Source organism: Monodelphis domestica, chromosome 3, assembly GCF_027887165.1.
Source record: "Monodelphis domestica isolate mMonDom1 chromosome 3, mMonDom1.pri, whole genome shotgun sequence".
NCBI lineage: Eukaryota > Metazoa > Chordata > Mammalia > Didelphimorphia > Didelphidae > Monodelphis > Monodelphis domestica.
Genome location: NC_077229.1, coordinates 421,992,429 through 422,013,477, shown reverse-complemented (window position 1 = coordinate 422,013,477; position 21,049 = coordinate 421,992,429). Strand labels below are relative to the sequence as shown.

The following is a 21,049-nucleotide window of genomic DNA, read 5'->3' as shown; positions in this document are numbered from 1 at the left end:
TATATCAGATTAAACTTTTGTCATATCTGTGAAAACCTGCTTGCCATTATATATATATATATATATATATATATATATATATATACACATATATCATGTTTTTATTTTATGGAGAAGAATTGGCATAATTTTCCATATTTTCTGTAATGAGGAAACTTTTTTGTTAAGATTCTCAAGTTAGCTTAGAAATATGTTTAAACTAGGACATTTTTTCTATTTATTAAAATCCATCCTCACATCTGATGGCCAGCTTCACAAAATGTTAGAGTTGGGAAAAGAGCCTCAGACGTAATGTAGTCCAATGTCTTAATTTTATAGATGAGAAAACCAAGGCCTAAATAGGTGAACTGACTTGCCCAAGTCATACCTAATTAGTAACAGAACTAGGATTAGAATCCAGATCCTCTGACTCTAAATGTAATATTCTTGCCTATAGAGGGCTGTCTTTGGAAGATGAACCAGCCTTTTTTGTGTTTTCTGAACTCTTGAGAATAGTATTCCTATGTTCTATTCATAATTCTAAAGAATTCCCTTGTAAATGGGGATGGAATCCATGAAACTAAAGGATCAAGATCCAGATCCTTCCTATCTCCCTTTTTTTCTGTATGTGACTTAGCTGGATTTCTGATGAAAACTCATATATTTTGCTGTTCTTTTGTTTTGATCCCATATGAGGTTTTGGCTGCCAAAATACTGCAACGGTTTGACATTTCTTTCTCCAGCTCATTTTACAGATGAGGAAACTGAGGCCAGCAGGGATAAGTGACTTGCCCAGGGTCACACAGCTAGAGATTTGAACTCTGGAAAATAAGTTTTTCTGACTCCAGGCCTGGCACTCTTATCTACTTGCTGCCCCATACATATTATAGTGATCAACAGGGTTCATAAGAGGTAAGAATTGGAAGGAGCCTTAGATGAGAAAATTAAGACACAGAGAGGAAATGACCTGTGTAAAGTGATACAGAAATGAGATTCAAATTCAAGTCGTTTGACTCCAAATCCAGGGTTCTTTCCATTATGAGAGAGTACTGTCCTATTTTCAATAAAAAGTCTCATAGAAGTGCATACCTTAAGGAAACATGTTCTCTATAAGCATCATGCATTCTATAGACTGACATAGCTATTTATATGTTCCCAGTTCTTGAACCCACCTTTCAGAAATGTTCCTTTAGATGACCTCTGCCAGAGACTGATCACACAGCCCAGAAGAATGATGTGTTTTCCCTGTTTAGTTTTCCCACTCAGGTCTTATTCTGTCATCCAACCACACTGAGCTCCTTCTATGTCAAAGGCAATGCAAAGCTACCAAAATAAGCAAGAGAGGATCTCTTACTCTCAAGGAGTTTACAGTCTACTAAGGGAGATTATAAAATTCTTGCTTTCTAGTAACAGCTTAAATTCACTTCTTTCTCAGTCAGATGACATTCTCTCAATTTGGAGGTTTACTTTTTAGAAACTCATATTGCTATTTGTTCCCTGTAGATGCCAAGCATGCTACTAGTTTAAAAAATTAATATAATACTAGGCATTAATATGTTCCTAGATTAATTAGAAAATATCAACTTTGGTGTCACCTTCCACAAAGGACCTTTCCCGATGCCCTCAAGCTTTTTACACACACCCCTTCATATTCTTTTGTATTTATTACATATGAATATATTTACTTATCTATGTCCTTGTATTTCCCCTCAAGAATATAAGCCCATTGAGGGCAGGAAATATTTTTAATATAACCCAAAGGGCACTTGGAAACGGCACTCGGAGCAAATGTTTCTTGAATTAAATAGAACATTTGTCTTGTGTAAACATTTTATTAGGATTCTCTGAATTCTGTGTAACCCAGGGCGAGTTGCTTAACCTTTCAGTGCCCCAAGGAAATTTCTAAATTGCAGAGCTGGTGCAGATCGCCTTTGGAAGTGGGAGTTCCTTTCAGGAAGCTCCCATCCCAGATATGATCAAAGGTCCAGTCTAAAAAGGAAAAAAAAAATTATCTGAATGTTCAGTTCCTTACTCTTATCACCAACTTACACATTTATCTTGGCTGGTAAAAAGCGCTTCTACTCTTGGGTATCCCAAGCACTTGAATGCCCGGCAAATCGTAGGTGCTTAATAAATGCTAACTGATTTTCTGAGGAAGTATGGAGAAGATAAAACTCCTAATCCTGAGCACAATAATGTCATCATCCATATCGCCAAGGGTATGTGTTGCCATATGCATTTCTCCCCTAAAGCCATACATCACTAGGCAGCAGATTCTGCCTTTGGCTAAGTTGTCCTGGGGGTGGGAGGAATGGGCTGGGAATGTTGGGTCTACTTCTCTTACGGAACCCGAGATTTGCAGGCCACTACCTCCAACACTCTCCTTCCCTCCATTCACTCACTTCTTCGTGTTGGGAGTTGCCAAGATCCAGAAGCCCCACTGTACACATCACAAATCTAAACACATTCCAGAGCTGTTCACAATACACACTTCTCCATGTGATCACCGAAACAAGAGCGTGGAAGAGAGCGAGAGAGGACTGTGAGGTCACATTCTCATCTGGCTCCCCACCCCTTGGCCCGAGCTCTGCTGGTTCCCCTACAGTATAGACTTCCCGGGGCTCCAGTCCAGTTTTAAATGTCTTTCTTAAAAGAGAACAAGTCCCCCCACCCCCACCCCCGCTCCCCCCGGGAGGTTACGGCGCAGAAAACCCAGTAGATATCACGGTCCGGACTCTCGATCTCTTTAAATGAATGAACGGGGGGGGGGGGGGGGGGGGGGAGGAGGAAGAGAAAAGGAAAGATAAAGGGGACCAAATGCTATATAGTACCCGGGCAATCAATACCCAGACTATTCTGCTGATGCAACCCCATTCTTGACTTTTTCCCTTTTAACATTTTCTTTGCTGTAACTCTTCCAGCAGACCTCACTTTACATGATATAATATTATATATAATATATATATAGCTACCTATACGCATACACGCACATGTACATAAGGAGTCTTTTTTTCTCTCCACCTCTTTTCTTCCATTCTTTTCCTTCTCAGTTTCTCTTTCTCTCTTCCCCCAATTTCTCCCCAGAATTCAGGAGAAGGGAGTAGGAAGAGAAAGGGGGGGGGTGGTAAGAAGAAGAAAAAGAAATAGCTTTTAGAAACCCGATCTGTTGTTTGCGAAACACAATCGCTTTTTTTTTTAAAGCGACAGGGTGTCTAGACGGTCACGTGTCCAGGCCGGAGCCGGGCGCGCCACTGCGCAGTGGAACCAGCGAAGCAGAGAGAGCCAGGGAGAGGTGGGGGGGTGTGGGGGGGAAGGAGGAGGAGGGGCGGGGGAGGCGGAGGAGGAGGAGGAGGAAGGGAAGAAGGGGGAGGGAGAGAGTGTGCAGGAGGCGGCGAGCTTCAGACACACAGACACAGACACACACACACACACACACTCACGCATCCACGGGAGCTAGGTCCGCGAGTAGAGGGAGGTGAGAGCCAATACAGGCGGGAGGCAGGAGCTGCTCGGATCCTCCTTTGCCCTCCTCGCTCTCCCGGAGTCTTACCCTCCCCTCGGGATTGCAAAGCACCGGAGCCCGGCTCCAGAAGCCAAAGGCAAAGACCAAGAAGGATACTCCGCGTTAAAAGAAAAAAAAAATTCCCCTCTGCCTCCTCTTGCAAAGCAAAGCCTGCTGGTCTCCTCCCTCCCCAGAAGAAGGAGGAAAAAAAAAACCCAAAAGGGAGGAGAAAATAGGCGAGAAGGGAGTCCGAGCTTTTTTTCTACCTCGCTGCTTGCTGCTCGGTGCATTGGGAGGAAAATAAAAGTCGGATGAACCACAGGAGAAGAGAAGGAGGCGGAAAGTAAGCAGCCACCCTCGAGGGAGCCCCGAGCCCAGACAAGCGACTGCCTGCCGTGCTTTTTTTTTTTGATCTTCCCTCCTCCTTTTCCTCCTCCTCCTCCTCCTCCTCCTCCTGCTTGCTTGCGTGTCTGCAGCCGAGGCGAGGAGCTTGGGTGAGGAGCAGCCCCGAGAGGAGGAAGACACGGCTGCAGTTGCGTTTGCTAGAGAGCCAGCGAGCCTGCGAGCTAGAGAGCGAAGCTGTCGCCAGTCTCACCTCCTGTCAGCCTCGGCATCACCCTCTCAGACCTGTTTTTTTTCTCTTGTCTCCCTCCTGCCAGCGGTGGAGCCTGGAGGAAGTGGGGACGGGGTCGGAGAGGGGGGCAGCAAGGCTACCTCAGATCCACCTCGGAAAAACCAGGAGAGCCAGTGAAGGCTGGTGTATTTTTTTTGGAGGGGGGAGGAGTGGGTGGCTCGTGTTTTTTTTTTTCTTCTTTCGCTTGGGAGGTGTAGGAGGGAGGAAAGACGAGAGACTCACTTAAAATAATAATCAGACGAGCATGGTGGAAGCAGCCGATTCAAAGCTTTCTTTGGATTAAAAAAAGATACGTATACACATATATATGTATTTTTGGCAGAAGAAAAGGAGAGGAACGAACGGAGCTCCTGGAAGAAAAAAAAAGGATGTTAACTCTTGGATACATTTTTTTCCACCACAAAATTTTTTGTGATACTTTGTAAACGTCTCCCCCTCTTTTTTTATTTGAAAACTCCAATACAACTGGACGTCCCCAGGGCTGCGCCTTGCAGCGGTGATTGTTTTTAATTTTTATTTTGAATATTGGGACTTTTTTCCCTTTTTAATTGAAAAATAATTCTTGTAGCCAGGCACCTCATGCAGGGTGAAATTTACTTTCTTCCCCTCCCCCGAACCTTCGTGTGGATGGAATTCGTGGAGATCCGGTTACTAAGGATATAGTGCAAAAAAAATTTTTTTAAATCGCGTGCCTGCCTTTTAAAAAAAAATTGCCAGCTTCTCACCCCCAAATTAAGTTGCTTAAAGGAGAAAAGAACATTTTCTCCTGACTCAATTGAAGAAACAAAAACCTTAATTTTCCTTTTCCTGAGGTTCTTAGCCGAGTAAGGAGTCGAGGCTGGAGGTGTTGACATTAAAAAACTACTCCTCTTCGTTCTGCATTTGGGGGGCAGTGAGGAGAGAAAGGAGAACTACCCCGCCTGAATCCCCGTTTTTTCTCCGTTTTCCTTTGTATCCTTCCTTGGTCAGCCCGGTCTGTTTCCTTTGCGAGGCTGGGCGAGACGACCTGAATCGGGTGCCAGTGGAGCGGGGTGGGGAAGCCGGAGAGGAGCGGTCCCTCCCCTGCCAGGCCCCCCCAAACCCCCCCACTCCCTTCGGGCTCCGAGAGACTGGCGCATGTTACGGAGCGTCCCTCCTGCCGCTGCCGCTCCTGCCCGGGCTCCTGCTGCTGCTGCTGCTGCTGCTGCCGCCTGCGACTGCTGCCCCAACTCGGCGCCCAAATTCTTCATGGTGTGCGGAGGTCATGTTCGCTCCTTAGCCGGGAAACGACTTTTCTCCTCGCCTCCTCGTCCCGCATGTTCAGGACCAAACGATCGGTGCTCGTCCGGCGTCTCTGGAGGAGCCGTGCGCCCGGCGGGGAGGACGAGGAGGAGGGCGCAGGAGGAGGCGGAGGAGGAGGAGGAGGAGGAGGGGAGCCGAGGGGGGAAGGGGCGACGGACAGCCGGGCGCATGGGGCTGGAGGAGGAGGAGGAGGCGCTGGTAGGGGTGGCTGTTGCCTGGGCAAGTCGGTCAAAGGTGCCAAAGGTCACCACCACCACCATCACCATCACCCCTCTTTGGGCTCCGGCACTGCCGGGGGCTCGGAGGCGGAATTGAAGGCTCTAACCCACTCGGTGTTGAAGAAACTGAAGGAGCGGCAGCTGGAGTTGTTACTGCAGGCAGTGGAGTCCCGCGGGGGCACCCGCACTGCCTGCCTCCTCCTGCCTGGCAGAGTGGACTCCAGGCTGGCGCTGGGGCAGGGGCCGCCCGCGTCCCCTCTCCAGACTCAGCCTACCCAGCCTCAACCGCCGCCGCCGCTGTCTTACTCGCTCCCCTTGTTGTTGTGCAAAGTGTTCAGGTGGCCAGATCTCAGGCATTCCTCGGAAGTCAAGAGGTTGTGTTGCTGTGAATCTTACGGGAAGAACAACCCGGAGTTGGTCTGCTGCAACCCTCACCACCTTAGCAGACTCTGCGAACTAGGTAAGGAGTTTCCACTAGCTTCAAGTATATTTTCCACCTTCCCCGTGGTGGAACAAGTTGCATTGGGGTATATAGTTTTTACAGCTGTGTGACAGCTTTCTTTTCACCCTGCATAGCTAGTGGGGGAAAAGCTCATAGTAAGGATGCGTTGGGGTGGGGGGCGAACCCCCCCCCGGGGAGGTCGAGAACCGAGGTGTACTATTCCTCCTTCCTTTTCTCCACTCTTTAGGCCCGTGAGTATGATTTGGCGTGGATATTACTCATGCAAACCGTAGGTGTGCAAGTGGTTCAAAATTGGAGACCAAAAAAGGGGGAAGGTGCAAAAAAGTGTCCTTGCTTCCATTTGCCCCTACTCCCAGAAAGGAGTACGAGATGGCTTGGGATGCAGAGACAAATAATTTATTCCAAGAGAAGTGGAAGTGTTCCTAGTGACGTGAATCTCCTATCCTTTGGTAAATAAGGAAAGTCTAGTTTGATCTCTGTGCCTGGGATACGGGGATTGCAACGGCAACTTGAAAAAAACTAGCTACGTACATAGCCCTGCTATATAGATGTCCTCTTGGATTGAAGAGGGACTTTGGGATTCTACTTTTTCTTCATCCTTTCTCTAAGAGAAAGGGAGAGTCCATACAATTCCAAGCTCTGGCTTTTAATCAGTGACTTTCCCCTTCCCCTTTCCGAGCTATAGTCCAAAAAGGATTCTTAAAGTGCTGTAAGATAAACGTAAGCTGCCATCCCCCCCCCGCCCCCGCCCCCTGACGCACATACTTGTTTTTGATGAACCGGGGCATATTGATTTTGGAATGTTTTACAATTTGAAACTCCGTTCCCATTGAAATAGTCCCAGAGTTTCGTGCAGCTCCTAGAAACTTAGAAACTTTCTTGAGTTCTTGGGTGGTTGGGTTATGAAATGGAAATCGGCGGGTGGCTGGCGGATCTGTAGGACTTGTGGCGTTTTTTCCTTTATGTTGGGGGGGGGGGTCGGGGAAGGAGATGAGCGTGGGGTTGTGGGGAAGGTTGGGAGCGAGGGGGGATTTTCTTCCCCTCTTTTCTGTGAAATGTTCTACGTGCTGCTCGGGAGGATTATCCAGCAGTCTGAATCCGTGGTGATTTCCAGAGCTGGAGTGTTTCAGCTGAGCCAGGGAGGCCGGATCAGACAGTCAGAGTAGCAGATAGCAGCGAGTCTGGCGCCAGGCGGCCTCTTTTGTTTATCTGACAGCTAAATATCAAGGCAATCACCGCCTCCCGGCCCTGCCTCCAACCCCCAGAGCTAAGACAAACAGTTTTGCTAAAAGAATGCCACTGTTATCATAAGTTTCTATCTCTTTTTCTCATGGCTCTGCCTTTATTTTCTCTTTACTTTTTTAATTCCAGAGTCTCCCCCTCCTCCCTACTCCAGATACCCAATGGATTTTCTCAAACCAACTGGTGAGTAGATGATTTGAAAGTACATCTCCTATCTTCGGAAATAGAATGGTTAAGCCGGTTGTGTAGTAAGGGCAGCGGGGAGTCGTTCTGCTTGTTGTATAGAGAATGTGCTCCTCGTTTGGGAAGTTTGGGTTTTTCCCAGAAACTAAGGGACTTGGTGTTCAATGCTTTATAATTTGTTCCTTTGGAGTGTTTTTGCGCTAAGATTTTTTAAAGCCTACCTAGACTGTAATACACGCCAGAAGGTGTCACGGTTGTCAACAGGTAAAAGGTTTTTAGGAGAATTCAAGAATTTCTCAAATGCCAGTAGCCAGAGAGTGGAGGGGTGGGGGTGGGATTTCCACAAACTCCAGCAGTTTCATTTTGATGGGGATAGGCTGGATATAGGTAAGCAGCTGGCTAGAGAGAGCCCACTGTTTTCTAAGTTGCCAAAGGTGATCTGTAGTACCGTTGAGTTTTTAGAAAAAGCAAAGAATCCCTCCCTCTGTTTTCCCTGTCTTACTTCCTATCCCTGGTCACCTGTAAGTCAGCCTTCTTCTGTGTTTCCTCAAGAATTCTTGGTGGGGGCCATAAAAGTTTCTCAGCCTTGCTCTGCATGCCTGTTGCTTTATAATTGAATGGCAGGATGCCAGGGCAGAAGCCCATTTGAGGCTGGCACCAGCTCTGTTGCGGTTGTCTGCATAAACTTCTGGTTGGCAGCAGGCTGGGCCCTGTGTAGATAAATAGGACTCTGGCATTGTAGGAGCAGAGAAAGAAGTGCAGGGGAAATAAGAATGGTGGATAACATCAGGGAGGAGTCCCAATTTCATGGAGCCACTTCATATCTCTCTGAAGATTAATTGTCTAAAAGTATTGATTGTAGCACAATCAGCTTTGTGCCTGTGTCCTGGTGTTGGAATTTTTCAAGCTTTTACTTGACCTAGTGTGAGTGTATGTGAGGAAAGGGCAAGCTGGACTTCAAGGGGGATAATGGGGAACAGCAGTAAGCATGCCTGCCTAGGGTTCTCCAAAGTGGCCCCTGAGCATCTTTGAACCTTCTGGAATTAAAACAGCTCCACCACATCATGCGTTTTGTCTATTGGAACATCTTCTAATTAAAAGTTTTGCTGAGGCGTAGTCATGAATGAAAATGCTTTAATGAACAGTGTTCCTGAAATCCAGATTCCACAACTTGGGCCTCCTCCTCCCCATCTCCCTCAAGTTAGAGAGGCGTTCCTCCCTTCTAATAAATGGCCTACAAAGCATGTGATATTTTGCTTTCGATTTACAAAATATCAGATAAATGGTCATTAATGAGGAGATAACTTTGAGTCCTATGTATAGTGTTTACTGAGATTTATCAGTCTCCAACTTGCCGAAAGAAAGTTACTTGATTGGTTTATAAATACTCAAGAATAAAGGTGTAGCACTGTGGCATAATGGGAAAAGCTCTGGACTTGTTAGGAGAGTAGGATTCCAATCCCATATCTGCCCCGTTCTTCACATGTGACCTCAGGCCAGTGACTAAAATCCTCTAAGCCTCAGTTTCCTTGTCTGTCAGAAGAGGAGGTGGCACTAGATTCTTCATCTGGAGTACCAGGAACTTGTTTTCAAAGCTAATTCTGATAGCCATGCTTCAGAAGAATTGGTTTCTATTGTTAGTTAACTTATGTGTTTTATTTGATACACTTGAAAGCTTTATTCTGAGAAGGGCTCCTTTAAGGTTCAGAAGACTGCCCAAGGGGTCTTTGAAACAAAAACATAAAGAATCCTGTTCTTTGCTTCATCTTGGGGCTAAGAGGCTTGTGATTTTCTAAATTAATAAAACTCAGCATCACCCTTGACCCTGGTGCGTCTCCCTCCCGTTTTTGTAAAAGGGCAAACTAACATCTTAAAACTTCTACGGAAGGGAGGGCCAGCTGCCAGCATAAACCTTTAGGAAAGGGGAGAGATTGCCTGAGAGTAGGTTTCCTGCAAAGATACTAAGAGAAATCTATTAACAGGATTCAAGCATCCAATTTGCCATGCCAGTACCTCATTTTCTGTTAGTGGAGTGATACATTTATTCATTAGCAAGTGTTGACATTAGGTAGCAAAATGTGTGTAAACAGAGAAGCCACAAAATCATGAATGGGTTATTTTGAAGGGGTGGGGGGTTCTCCAGATCAGCCAATGGGAAATTATCAACCCTGCCAATCAGAAACTCAAAAACAAATGGTTCCTCACCCAAAAGGTTTTGTTCAGAAAAAGGAAAAAGTGTGTGTGTGAAAGAGGGAAAGAGAGCACTTGTACCAAAAGAATTTGGGAGCAGTGACAGGGAGGAGAGGAAGTCCTGGATGAAAGGGTCTGTCCTTATAAATGGCCATTAAAAAGGCATACAGGCCTGGGACTGGGCTGAACTTTTACTGATAGCTCTCTGGGAGTGAGTGAAGGGACCCAGAGACAGAAGGGAAGGGGAGCCAGCCTGCTCTGTGCTGTCCCCAGGTTTCATCAACACCTTGTATATTTCTGAGACTCTTTGACCTGGGAATTTCATTCTCCCACACTCTTAAGTTTCTAAGCCTTAGGTTGAATTTGTTTGTCTTAGGTTACTAGGTGAGAACGAGGAACACGGTTTTACAATGGAAAACTGTTAAAATCATAACCAGTTTAACAACTAAGAGAGTCCCTACCCCGGAATCTCAGGCTTGGGAAGAGGATATTAGAGGGGTGGGGGTTGGGGCCCTGGGTAAGGCAGGCAGACAGCCCTTTGGAAGAGCTAGAGGCATCAAGGCTGGGGAAAGCTATTTTATTGCTATGGTTAAAAAATAATCAATTGCAGTTCACAAATGCTAGAGCACAGGGCAGCTTCTCTTGGTGCCTAGTTTTCTGACCTCTGTTAGGACATTATTTATCACTGTCCTATAGCAATAGCCAGCATTTATATATAGTACCTTATTGTCATCTCCCATTTTAAGAGGAAGAAACTGAGGCTGAGAGAGATTAAGTCATTTATCTAAGGTCCCCTGGCTAGCTAGTTAGGGGTCTAAGACAGGATTTGAACTGAGGCTCTTCTTCCTCCAAGATCAATTCTCCCCACAGTACCATCCAGCTGCCTGTCTGTTATAGGGTTAAGGGATGTTGAAGAAACTGAGGCTGAGAGAGATTAAGTCATTTACCTAAGGTCACACAGCTAGTTAGTTAAGGGTCTAAGGCAGGATTTGAACCAAGGCTCTTCTGACCCCAAGATCAATTCTCCCCACTGTACCATCCAGTTTCCTGAGGATTTGAACCAAGGCTCTTCTGACCCCAAGATCAATTCTCCCCACTGTACCATCCAGTTTCCTGAATGTGGGGCACTTTAGCTGCTAAGCATGACCAAGTTTATGAAATGGGTCTAAGAGTCACAGGTGTCCAGAGATGTTTTCGTTGTCCCTTGCCTTTTGTTAGATAAACTCTAACAAAAATGCTGAAGGACTGAAGGGACAGGGTTAGGAGTGGAGGAGGGGGTATTATGTGGATTGGGAAGTATTGATAGAAGTTTTTTCTCTGGTCACCAAGAACTCTTTTCATTGCTAATCCCTGATTGAAGGGGAATGAGTTTCTAACCTATGACATATAGGAGGAAGGAAGGAAGGAAGGAAGGAGTATCAGGCAAGGGGTCTTGCTTCTTAGTTCCAACTCTAATTTTTTCAAAAACGTGTACCTTACCAATACTAAGTATTTGTTCCAAGGCAGAAGAGTGGCAAGGGCCAAGCAGCTGAGACTAAGTGACTTGCTTAGGGTCACATGATGAGGAAAGTATCTGCAGTTAGATCTGAACCTGGTACTTCCCCTCTCCAGGCCATCTAGCTACCCTATTGCTCTAATATTAACTAGCTGTGTGTCCCTGGGCAGCAAGTCACTTGGATGGCCTCTATTTTCCAGGCTGAAAAATAAGAGAGGCAAAGTCTTATAGAATAGATGGAGATACTTTCCTTGCATCAGAAAGATGGATTCATTTCCTCCTTCTGGTATTGGCTATGTGACTGACTGTGAGCAGGTAGCCTCATAACCCGTCAGTGTTTTAGGCAACTGTCTAAGAGGAAGTTGGAGAAGAATTGCACATCTGCCTTGGTAGAATGCATCTGTTTACTGGGAGTTGTCAGAGGTCTCCCCTGGCACTGTCCCCTCTTCCCCCCAAAAGTGGAATCGATTATTGCTAAGATTACTCTCAATTCTAAAACTCTTATTCTAGCACGGTGGGGCATTCTCCCTTTGATCAGAAGAACCCTATCACAGAGGAGGCAGGAAAGGGCTCATTTGATCCACACCCCATCCCTCTCTGGATTGGCCTGGTTGGCCAGTTTGGATCTGGGCTGCATAGACCCGTCCCTAGCAGTGCTTTCCACTTTCTGTTTAGGCCTCCCAAGAAATTTTGTGAGAGAAATTCTGCTGACCTCTGCTTCTCTCATTAGGATTTTGTAAGTCTGTTGAAAAGACATCATTGTCTACCTTGATGCCCACTGGTGGGGAGGAGGCCTAGTTAGTGGACTCCTTCAACTCAAATCTGTTTTCCTTTGTGACCTCCTGGCTTCCAGAGGAAGACCTCTGACCTGAGAGGTCAGGGCATTTCCAAGGATCTGTTGAGGCACGTGGAAGGAAATGCCTTTGGTTTCCCTCATAGCCTCTTAGACACATTAGTTGCTTGATAAATATTGATTGTTTTGAAGGTAGGAGTGACACAGACCTTCATTGTGCATTGGGGGACCATGGTCCTGAGCTGAAATATAAGCAAGGTCAAGTCAATGCTTTTCTGGGGGAGAATTGCCTTTGAGGACCCAGAGGTATGAATTCCATTTTGGATGGGGTTCAGAGGCAGCTCCGCCAAGTACTACCTAACTGTCTTACCACCACTCTTCCAAGGTTCCTTGGAGAATGACTGGTCCTGGGTCAGCCTCCTCCAAGGTGGGCAAATCACTTAAAACTTCCCTAGGCCTTAGTTTCCTCATCTGTAAAATGGGTGAGGGGGGTAGGGAAAGACTGAGGCAGCTAGATGGCTCAGTGGTTAAGAGTACCCAGAGTCAGGAAGATCCAAGTTCATATGTGGCCTCAGATACTCATTTAGCTGTGTGACCCTGAGCAAGTCATTTAACTTCCATTTGCCTTAATTCACTGGAGAAGGAAATAGCAAACCACTCCCCTATCTTCCCCAAGAAAATTCCAAAGGGGAGTCACCAACTAGACAACTACAAGGGGAAGACTAGATAGCCTTCCAGTTGTACCTTGCAGCTCTGGGTGTGTGATCCTTTGATATCTGAGGGAAGAGATTGTGACATGTTTGGTTTGATTAGCCAGAGGAAGGAGAGCCATGGGGTGGGAAGTCTGGGTAGCTGAGTTGTAGCCCTGACTCACTGGGTGGCCCTTTGGGCTAGTCACTGCAGCCTCAGTTTACTTCAGGGTGTGTGTATGTGTGTGTGTGTCAAGCCAGGTATACTTGGCTATTTCACAGGGTGGTAGGGAGAACTAATTAACGTTTGTAAATCTCTTCCTGAGATCAAAGGTGCTGCCTAAGTGCAAAATACTATTTCATAAAAACCCTTGTGGTTTGCCAGTGTAGGGCTAGGTTAGCTTTGATCTGAGATGTGGTTGACACCCTCAAAAGTACCCCTTCCCTGAAATGCTTGGGGGTCCGGGTTTGCCAGTAGAGAGCCTAGCCCCATGGAGTAAGAAAAGATGCTATGAAGAGGGGCATTTGCTTGGCCACTAGACATCATTTTAGGGCCAGTCTTCAGTGAAGGGCGGTCTGTAGGAGAAAGGGTTAAAGAGCCTGTGTCTCTGGACCATAGTAAACTCTCCACCAAAGGCATTTAGAAAGTGGAGGGTATACAGTATTTCACAAGTAACTTCATTTCCTGTCTCCCCTATTGTTTTCCATTTGATTAAGTGTATCCTGTTAAACTGTATATTCCTGTTACGAGTTATACTTTACCCTGATAAAATGAGATTACACACACATTCTTCCCCCACTCCCCCTGCTTTTTAGGAGAGAATTCTTGAAAAGGAACTTTGTCGGGGGCTAGGAGGAGGCTGCTACAATTCTGTACTAGACCTGGATACTAGGGGGAGGGAGAGGAAAAAGGGTATAGTCTTCCTCTGATGGAGGTGGCTCCAACTCAGGACATTCTTCTCTTTAGGAAAGCCCAATTCCTAGCCTGGAAGAAGTTAGCCAGGCTGGGGCAAAACTTGGAGGCTGGCTTTTGCCTGTTCTTACCATACTTCTCATCCAGAGGTCCGCACTGCAAGTTACCATGCCTTATTACAGGGGTAGATGGATCTTTGGGGGAGAGGGAGCCATATGCTATCCTGTAGGCACTTAATACTCCTGTGAATGGGTAGCATTTCTCTGAAGTCAGTGTTACTGTTGCGATAGGTCCAGTTTCAGAGACTAAGAAATGAATGAGTTGCTCCTGGTTGAGACCCCTGATTGTCTTGTGCTTGTGTTACATGAGGCTACCTTTTTTGCTGGGGCTGGGATGGGGGGCAGTGCCTCTCCAATTGTTTGTATTTGTATCTTCAGTCCCTAGCTCTGCTTTTAGATAACATGCTAGTGCTGAGCACTGGGGATACAATGAAGTATGAGAAGTTTACAATTTAGCTGGGAAAGAGACCATAATACATTAAAAGCACAACCGCCAAGACAATCTGATAAAGTATTGTGAGACTAAAAAGGAAGAGGGGAGACCTTGGAGTGATCAAGGAAGGCTTCACCAGGAAGATTAGATCTGAATTTGGCTTTGCATAGGATTTAAAATAGAGATTTTTAAATAGACCTTTTCTCAATCTCTTTATTTGTCAGTATAGCATTGAGAAAAATTGAGTGTCCATCCATCTGTCTAAGCTACTGAATTTCTGCCACATCCCAAAAGGAACTCCCAAAGTGACTTCTCTAAAGTTAGAATGGTCCATAGCCCATTCCACTGATTCTGTAAACTCAGGCCCTAGGTAGTAGAAAGAAGACTTTTTAAGCTAGTGAGCAAGAAGCTCCAACTTAGAAGCTTTGAGTTGTGTGAATAACTTTGGGTATAAGAATAGTGACTAAGTCTGTAAAGTAACTTAGTGTTTTCCCTTGGGGAAGACTTTAATATTTAGTCATGGTTTGGAAACAGTTTGGGTGCCAATATATACCCAGATTTGTGCAGGGGGAGGCAGTCTAAACTGCCTTTGACCTTGGCCCAAAAAAGGAAAGATGCCCAACTTGATTTCTTCAATGGAGAACCTGTAATAAAAGAGATTCCAGCTAGTCTATAATTTTGCATGACTTGACTAATGATTAACTGGGTAGCATGGAGCCCAGACAGGGTGACAAACTAATGTGGTCCGTCTCATGATGTACGGCAATCCTGAAGCAGACAATTAGTGATAAGCATCATTTCCTGGACTAAATAGTTTGGAATGTATGGGTCTCTTTTGAACACTGTTTTTGAGAGGGTGCTAAGAAAAAAAAATTAATCTCTCTCTCTCTTTTTTCTTTTTTACAACTCTTTCCCCTACCACTCCTGATGCAGCAGAGTGTCCAGATGCTGTGCCTTCCTCTACTGAAACAGGGGGAACTAATTATCTGGCCCCTGGGGGGCTTTCAGGTAAGACCTGTTACTTTATTTACCCAGCTATTTCCTGACCCACTTGGAAAAAAATAGACAAATGGGATGACCTTTTGGTACCTAGTCTGACTTGTGGTTGTTTTATGTTTAAGTGTGTTAACTGGATGAATGGATACCTGGTAGTACTTTATGCCACCTGTTGCTAGGACACTGACAAGAAGGTTTTGGTCGTTAGGCTATTGGGCCAATTCAATGGATATTGCAAACCGAGGCCCAAGGTTGGAGTTTTCCAGTGATTCCCATTAAATGTTGGTTTGTTTGGGAGCTTAGCTATTAAGAGATTCTCGTCCTCCTTTCCTGCCATAGATGTTCCCCATCACACCAGTGTTGAGGTCATTGATCCATTGCTGTGGTACTTTAAAGGCAAAAAGGCAAAACAGTTGGTTTTCTGTAGGCCATCTCTGTTGCTGTGCTGAGTGAAAGGGGTGAGGGAAGAAAATTCTGACATACAGGTCTAGAAAAGACAGCTATGAAAGAGACTTGCTTGGTATTCTTGGCAAATCGGGCTAGAGAGGCTGGTGTGCCCTGTGAAATATTTTGCCTGGTGGTCTGGAGTTTGGAGTGTTTAACCCAATAGGGCAATGGGGTGGGGGTACGGGGCAGTGTTGGACTGATGCCCTTTCTTGAAAGTTACTGGAATAGAAATAGCTGCTGTGCTGCTTGGCCCCAAATGAATGAGTACCAATGGGCGTTCAATGGTTTTTTGGTATCATTTCTGATGAGGAGGAACTTGTAGCAGGTCCTGCGTGTATAGTACTAGTTTCTTTATTTTTTGTTTTTTCCAGTTGTTATAGAATTAACAGCATGTCCCAGTGCTAGTTTCTTTAGCTTTTTACTACAGGTGACTCTCAGGTATATCTCCCTCTATGGTTCTTTTTAAAAATAAGATTTAAAGAAGGGAGGCAATGATGGATCATCAGCTGGCTGTCCTAAGAACTATCAGATACAGGTGCCACACTAACCAGGAACAAGAACCAACCTTGCCAGGCCTTTGCATTCTAAGAGCTCTTTCTCCTTCTTAAGGGCATCTTGGCTGCTTGAGAACCGATTGTGAAAAGTTAAAATCCACCTTGTGTCTCCTGAAGTCCTCCTCCCCTGTTTTTCTGACAAGGATTTGTTGCAGGGTTATCCTCCATTTATTACCCAGGGGCAGGATATTACCCAGGGGGTGGGGGTGGGTGAAGGTGTCTGCTTTGCTCACTTCCAACACCTCCCTTCCTTGAGTGGCTTATTCTCTCTCTCGCCCAAACTCCCTCTTTCAGGAATTGCTGTTGGTGTGGCTGTCTTTCAGCCTTGTTTGTTTTCGTTTCCCGGTAATATATATTCTGACCCATTTGAGAGGGGAGTCTATTATTTACTCAAAGGCCTTTAATGAGAACTGAAATTTCAAAAAAGGGGAAGTGGGAGAAGAGGAGAAGTTAGTAGAGTAGTAGCAGGTTATAATAGGGACTGAGGGAAGGAAGAAAAATCCAACTTGTGGATCTTCTCTGCTTTTTAAGGCTGGAGAGAGACACTTAAAACAAAGAAGACCCAAGAAGGGATAAAGAATCAGGACCTTAAAAAAAAAGTCAGCATAGTAAGGATGTTGTTAGATAATTTTGTTTTTTAAATCATGAAATATGCAGGGAGGAGGCCCTGTTCCCTAGGACCACATGAAATAAGCAAAGGAAGTAAGTAGTAGCTTTTGAAAGGGGGCTCTTCGAGAGGTTTATGTTATTGATAACATCTTGTCTGTCTAGTCTGCTGAAGGAAAGGGTGGGGGTAGGGGGAGGAGGGGGCCCCTGGCTACAGGAAATGACACAACTGGCTGGTTGAGTGCCTTCTTAATAAGGGGGCTCTCTAGGGTTGCTTAATCTTTAAAAAAAAAAGTGGCAGCAAATATTTTCCATCTTTTCTACCAGTCCCGTTCCCCCCAGTGCCAATCCCAGTTCTCTGAGGATTTGGTGCTCTTTTTGTTCCCAAAGGATTTCTCCAACCCCACTGAGGAAAACTTTTTTTTTAAACAATCATTAACCACTTTTTTCCCTTCTCAGAGAAGGTAATTGCAGCCATTTAGTTTAATGAGGAGCTGATACCAGAGTTGTGGGTTTCAGAAGGGGGATGGGCCAGGGGCTTGGGGGATTTTAAAGCAATGGCAAAAGCTGAGGGCTTCCACATGAAAGCACACTTGTTTTGAATTTGAGGTCTTGATTGACTAATTCCCAAGGCTTCAAAGTTCCAATGCAGACCCACCTTTCTTCTTAGCTTAGGGAGGTAGATGCATTGTCAGGGAGACTTCAGCTAGTGTACCTTCCCAGCTTTGGAGGGAGGGGGAAAAAAACCCACCCTAGTCTTGGCTGCAGAAACAGCTTTTTGGATGGGTCTTATTGGGTTAAAAGGGGGAAGCGTGGGGGTGGGGAAAGCTCAGCTTCACAAACTGTAGTAGTCAGAACTCATCAAAAAGATTGTTTGAATGGCCCATCTCCAGGGCTTTGAGTGCTCTCAAATAGAGAAACCCCAAACCTCTCCTCCTTTTAAGAAGTTTGTCTTTCCATTCCAACTGGGCAGGGTGTGTCTTCCCTGCAGACGAGGGAGGGCAGGAGCCTGGTTAGCATGTCTCCTGCCATCTTAAGGATGCGGGGTGGGGGTGGAAAGGAAGGGGCGTTTTAATGGAGAAGCTGACTGCTTTGGAGGGAGGGGAGGGCCGTAAAAAGTTGTCTGTAAGTGTTCTTCTCCACCTCCCTCACCCTTGAAATAACCAATCTGACTGTCTCTTTCACATGCCTTGTGCTCTGTTTTCCTTCCTGGCCTAGGCGTGAGCAGGCTTAATGAATGGGGCTCAGTTCAGGGTGGGAGGAAGGTCGGGGAGGCCGGAGCCAGGGCCTTGATTCTTTTGGCAAGGGAAGAAGGAGAAAGGGGGGTGGGGGTGGCGTGCGGAGAGCTGGATGTGAAAATGAAATGCCTTTGGGAGGTCTTCAGAAAGGAACGGTCCCATGCCCACGGCGACCTGGCATCCAGCATTCCTATGGATGTGACGCTTCTTCAAAAAGGTCCTGTCTGTTGTTTTCTGAACATCCCAAGAACTTTAAGGAGCCATAGCACTTATTACTGAGGTCCTTCTCACACACGACCTCCTTTAGGGGAGCCCTCATGATGGCTCTCTTAGAACAGCATGATTATGTTGCTGTTCCGCAAAAGAGAATCCTCTCCTTTTCTCTCACCTTTCATGGTTTTTTCCCCTTATGTCCCAAATTTCAGTCACACCACTAAATTAATTATTGTCAAAATGTAGAGCAGGTTATCTCAACAAGGGGACTTTTTTTTTTATGTATTGATCCATTCTGCAAGTTGGTCTTTTAAAAAAAATCTTTTTAACCTTTAATATTAAATATATATATATATATAGATAGATAGATAGATAGATATAGATATATGTTTCTTAAATATATTCTGTGTATTGGTTCTAAGGCAGAACTTAGCTATATGACCTTGGGCAAGTCACTTAACCTCCATTGCCATTGACACAGTATAGATTTAAAAAAAAAAAACTTCTGTCTTAGAACCAATTGGTTCTACGGTAGTAGTAGTAAGGGCTAGGCAATAGGGGTTAAGTGATTTGCCCAGGGTCACACAGCTAGGAAGTATCTGAGACCAGATTTGAACTCAGAACTTCCCATCTCTAGACCTGGCTCTCAATCTACTGAACCACCCAGTGGTCTCCTAGAACCATTTCTAAGACAAGAGTGGCAAGGGCTAGGCAGTTAGAGTTAATTGACTTGCCTAGAAAGTGTCTGAGGCCATATTTGAACCCAGGCCTGACTTTCTATCCACTGTGCTACCTTTGCTGCTCCAGTCTTCTCATTTTTGACAGGTCTTTTAGACAGAAACATTGCTCAGCTTATGCAGGTGCAAAAAGAAAAGGAATGAAAACACGTGACACTTGATACTCACAAATAGGTTCATCAGAAGAGCCTGGGATTTCCCTTTTCTGAGAATGGGATGAGTAGCTCTTTATTATAAGGGTCATTTTCTCTTCTAAGATTCTTAAAGAAATGGGGGGAGGGGATGGTCTGGCGGTGACTCAGGATTTTAGTCCTGTAATTTGCTCTATCGATATGAGCTAATTGTAGGCAGCTCTCATCGGTCAGTGGGGATGGGCCATCTTTCAAAAAGTCAGGAAACTGCAGAGAACATTCTCCTTCATTGGAGAAGTTAGGAGTTTGGCTCCACCATAGAAGCCTCATCTTATGAGGGAGGGCCTTGGAGTCTGCAGGAAGCTGCTTCATTAAATTCAGTGGTCAGGGAATGAAAAGACTTTTCTCTGGGAGCCCTCACTTGTATCACTGTTTAATTAAGGAATAATGTGTCCCAAATAGACTTGTCTGCATCCACTTCTGTCAGAAGGGACTTAATTAAGCTCCCCTGCTAACATTAGGTTAGCAGCCTCACGATCTCCATAGGATGGGGGTGGGGTGGGGAGAAAGCACTTTTTGTAAACCCTTAAAGCGATCCAGAAATACAAGCAATGAATTATTTGTTGTCCTTTGATCAGGAATAGCTAAATGGGGGCCTTTTGCACACAAAACTTCCAAATTTTTCAATTCAACATCTAGAATGCTTAGGACCTGACAGGGCTTCAGTTCAAATATCCAAGATGCTGAGGCTGGACTGAATCTGCTGAAACCTTTTGTTTCTGTTTGGGTACCACTTTACTGTTACATTTATAAAGACTGTAGATCTGTGTTACCTAGATGGCAAGTTTCTAATGGATTAAAAAAAAACCCAAAAAACTCAAACCTTCTGTCTTAGAACTGTTATTAGTTCCAAGACACAAGAGCAACCAAGACTGGGCAATTAGGGTTAAATGACTTGTCCAAGGTCATACAACTAGGAAATATCTGAGGCCAAATTTGAGCCCTGGTCCTGGCCTAGCACTTATTCTAGTGGGACACCTTTCTCCACCCACCCACCCATCCCCATTTTAAAATTTATTTAATTAATTTAGACTATTATTCCATGGTTCCATGATTCATGTTCTTTCCCTCGCCAATGAGCAATTCCACTGGGTTTTACATGTATCATTGATCAAAAGCTATTTCTACATTATTAATATTTTCAATAGAGTCTACATCCCCAATCACCTGATATTTAAATTAGGAATATTGACAGTTATCAGTAGTGGGTCTCATTATTGAGGACTTCTGGAATCTGGCTTCATCACACTTTAGGCAATAGTCTGACTTCTTTTGTGGAACATAAATTTCCCTTCAATTCATCTTGACTACAGAAGTTCTAAAGTCTGCCTGACTTTATTCATTAATATAGTATACATGCCAGGAATGTATCATTATGCCTTTGAAGCCTATAAGTGTCTGTGTCAATTCAGGAGAAGCACCTTTAAGATATATAGATATATCAGTGAAAACACACAGATACACAGAGCTGAAAATGATTCACAAGGAAAGTACTTTCTGGCATGGATCCATTAACCCTAGGAGCCTGGGGTTCAAACAAAATGCTTAGTGAGGAGGATTGTCTGAAAATCCTGTTTTCTAGCTCAGGTCCCTTTCTGCTTTCTTCCACCCTACCCTCTCTAGTGACAGGAAATTCTAAACTGTATGTGAAAATATAATCTGGCTCAGAGTTTTGCTAGTCAACTGAGAGATGCAACCACTCCTTTTTTTAAAATTTTATTTATTTTTCTGAGAGTTGGGAGACACCACCAACCAATAGGTTTGTGACTTCAGTAAATTTACATTAGATTTCACTGTTTAAATTGTATACATTGGGTTAGAATATCTGAATTTGAGTGCATTTGAGGGCTCTGATCATGAATTTTGAGCTGGGAGGGATTTTCGAGGTCCACTAGCCCAAACCTTGCCTTTGTACAGATAAAGAAACTCAGGCCAGAGGTGACGGTCGTCTGGCCTTCTCTTTTTAACCTCTCTCAGGGTCCATTGTACTTGG

At 44.9% G+C, this 21,049-nt stretch overlaps 1 protein-coding gene and 1 long non-coding RNA gene across 3 annotated transcripts in view; one reads left to right on the top strand and one right to left on the bottom strand.

The window, feature by feature from the left end:
* Nucleotides 1-686: 686 nt before the first annotated feature.
* On the bottom strand, nt 687-3,172 carry LOC103096351 (uncharacterized). Its single transcript, XR_008917835.1, has 2 exons — nt 2,970-3,172; nt 687-1,968 (listed from the first exon to the last, which is right to left on the bottom strand). It is a non-coding gene; the product is annotated as an uncharacterized LOC103096351 (long non-coding RNA).
* A 42-nt stretch (nt 3,173-3,214) lies between these two features.
* SMAD7 (SMAD family member 7) overlaps nt 3,215-21,049 on the top strand; it is a 37,558-nt gene continuing 19,723 nt past the window's right edge. Inside the window, exons 1-3 of one of the 2 annotated variants that reach the window (XM_056824407.1) lie at nt 3,215-6,074; nt 7,449-7,502; nt 15,011-15,082. In XM_056824407.1, the coding sequence (XP_056680385.1) occupies nt 5,411-6,074; nt 7,449-7,502; nt 15,011-15,082 (790 nt within the window). In that variant the 5' untranslated portion in view covers nt 3,215-5,410. Of the gene's footprint in view, nt 6,075-7,448; nt 7,503-15,007; nt 15,083-21,049 lie in introns of both variants that reach the window. The other variant, XM_056824406.1, reaches the window with a different exon arrangement.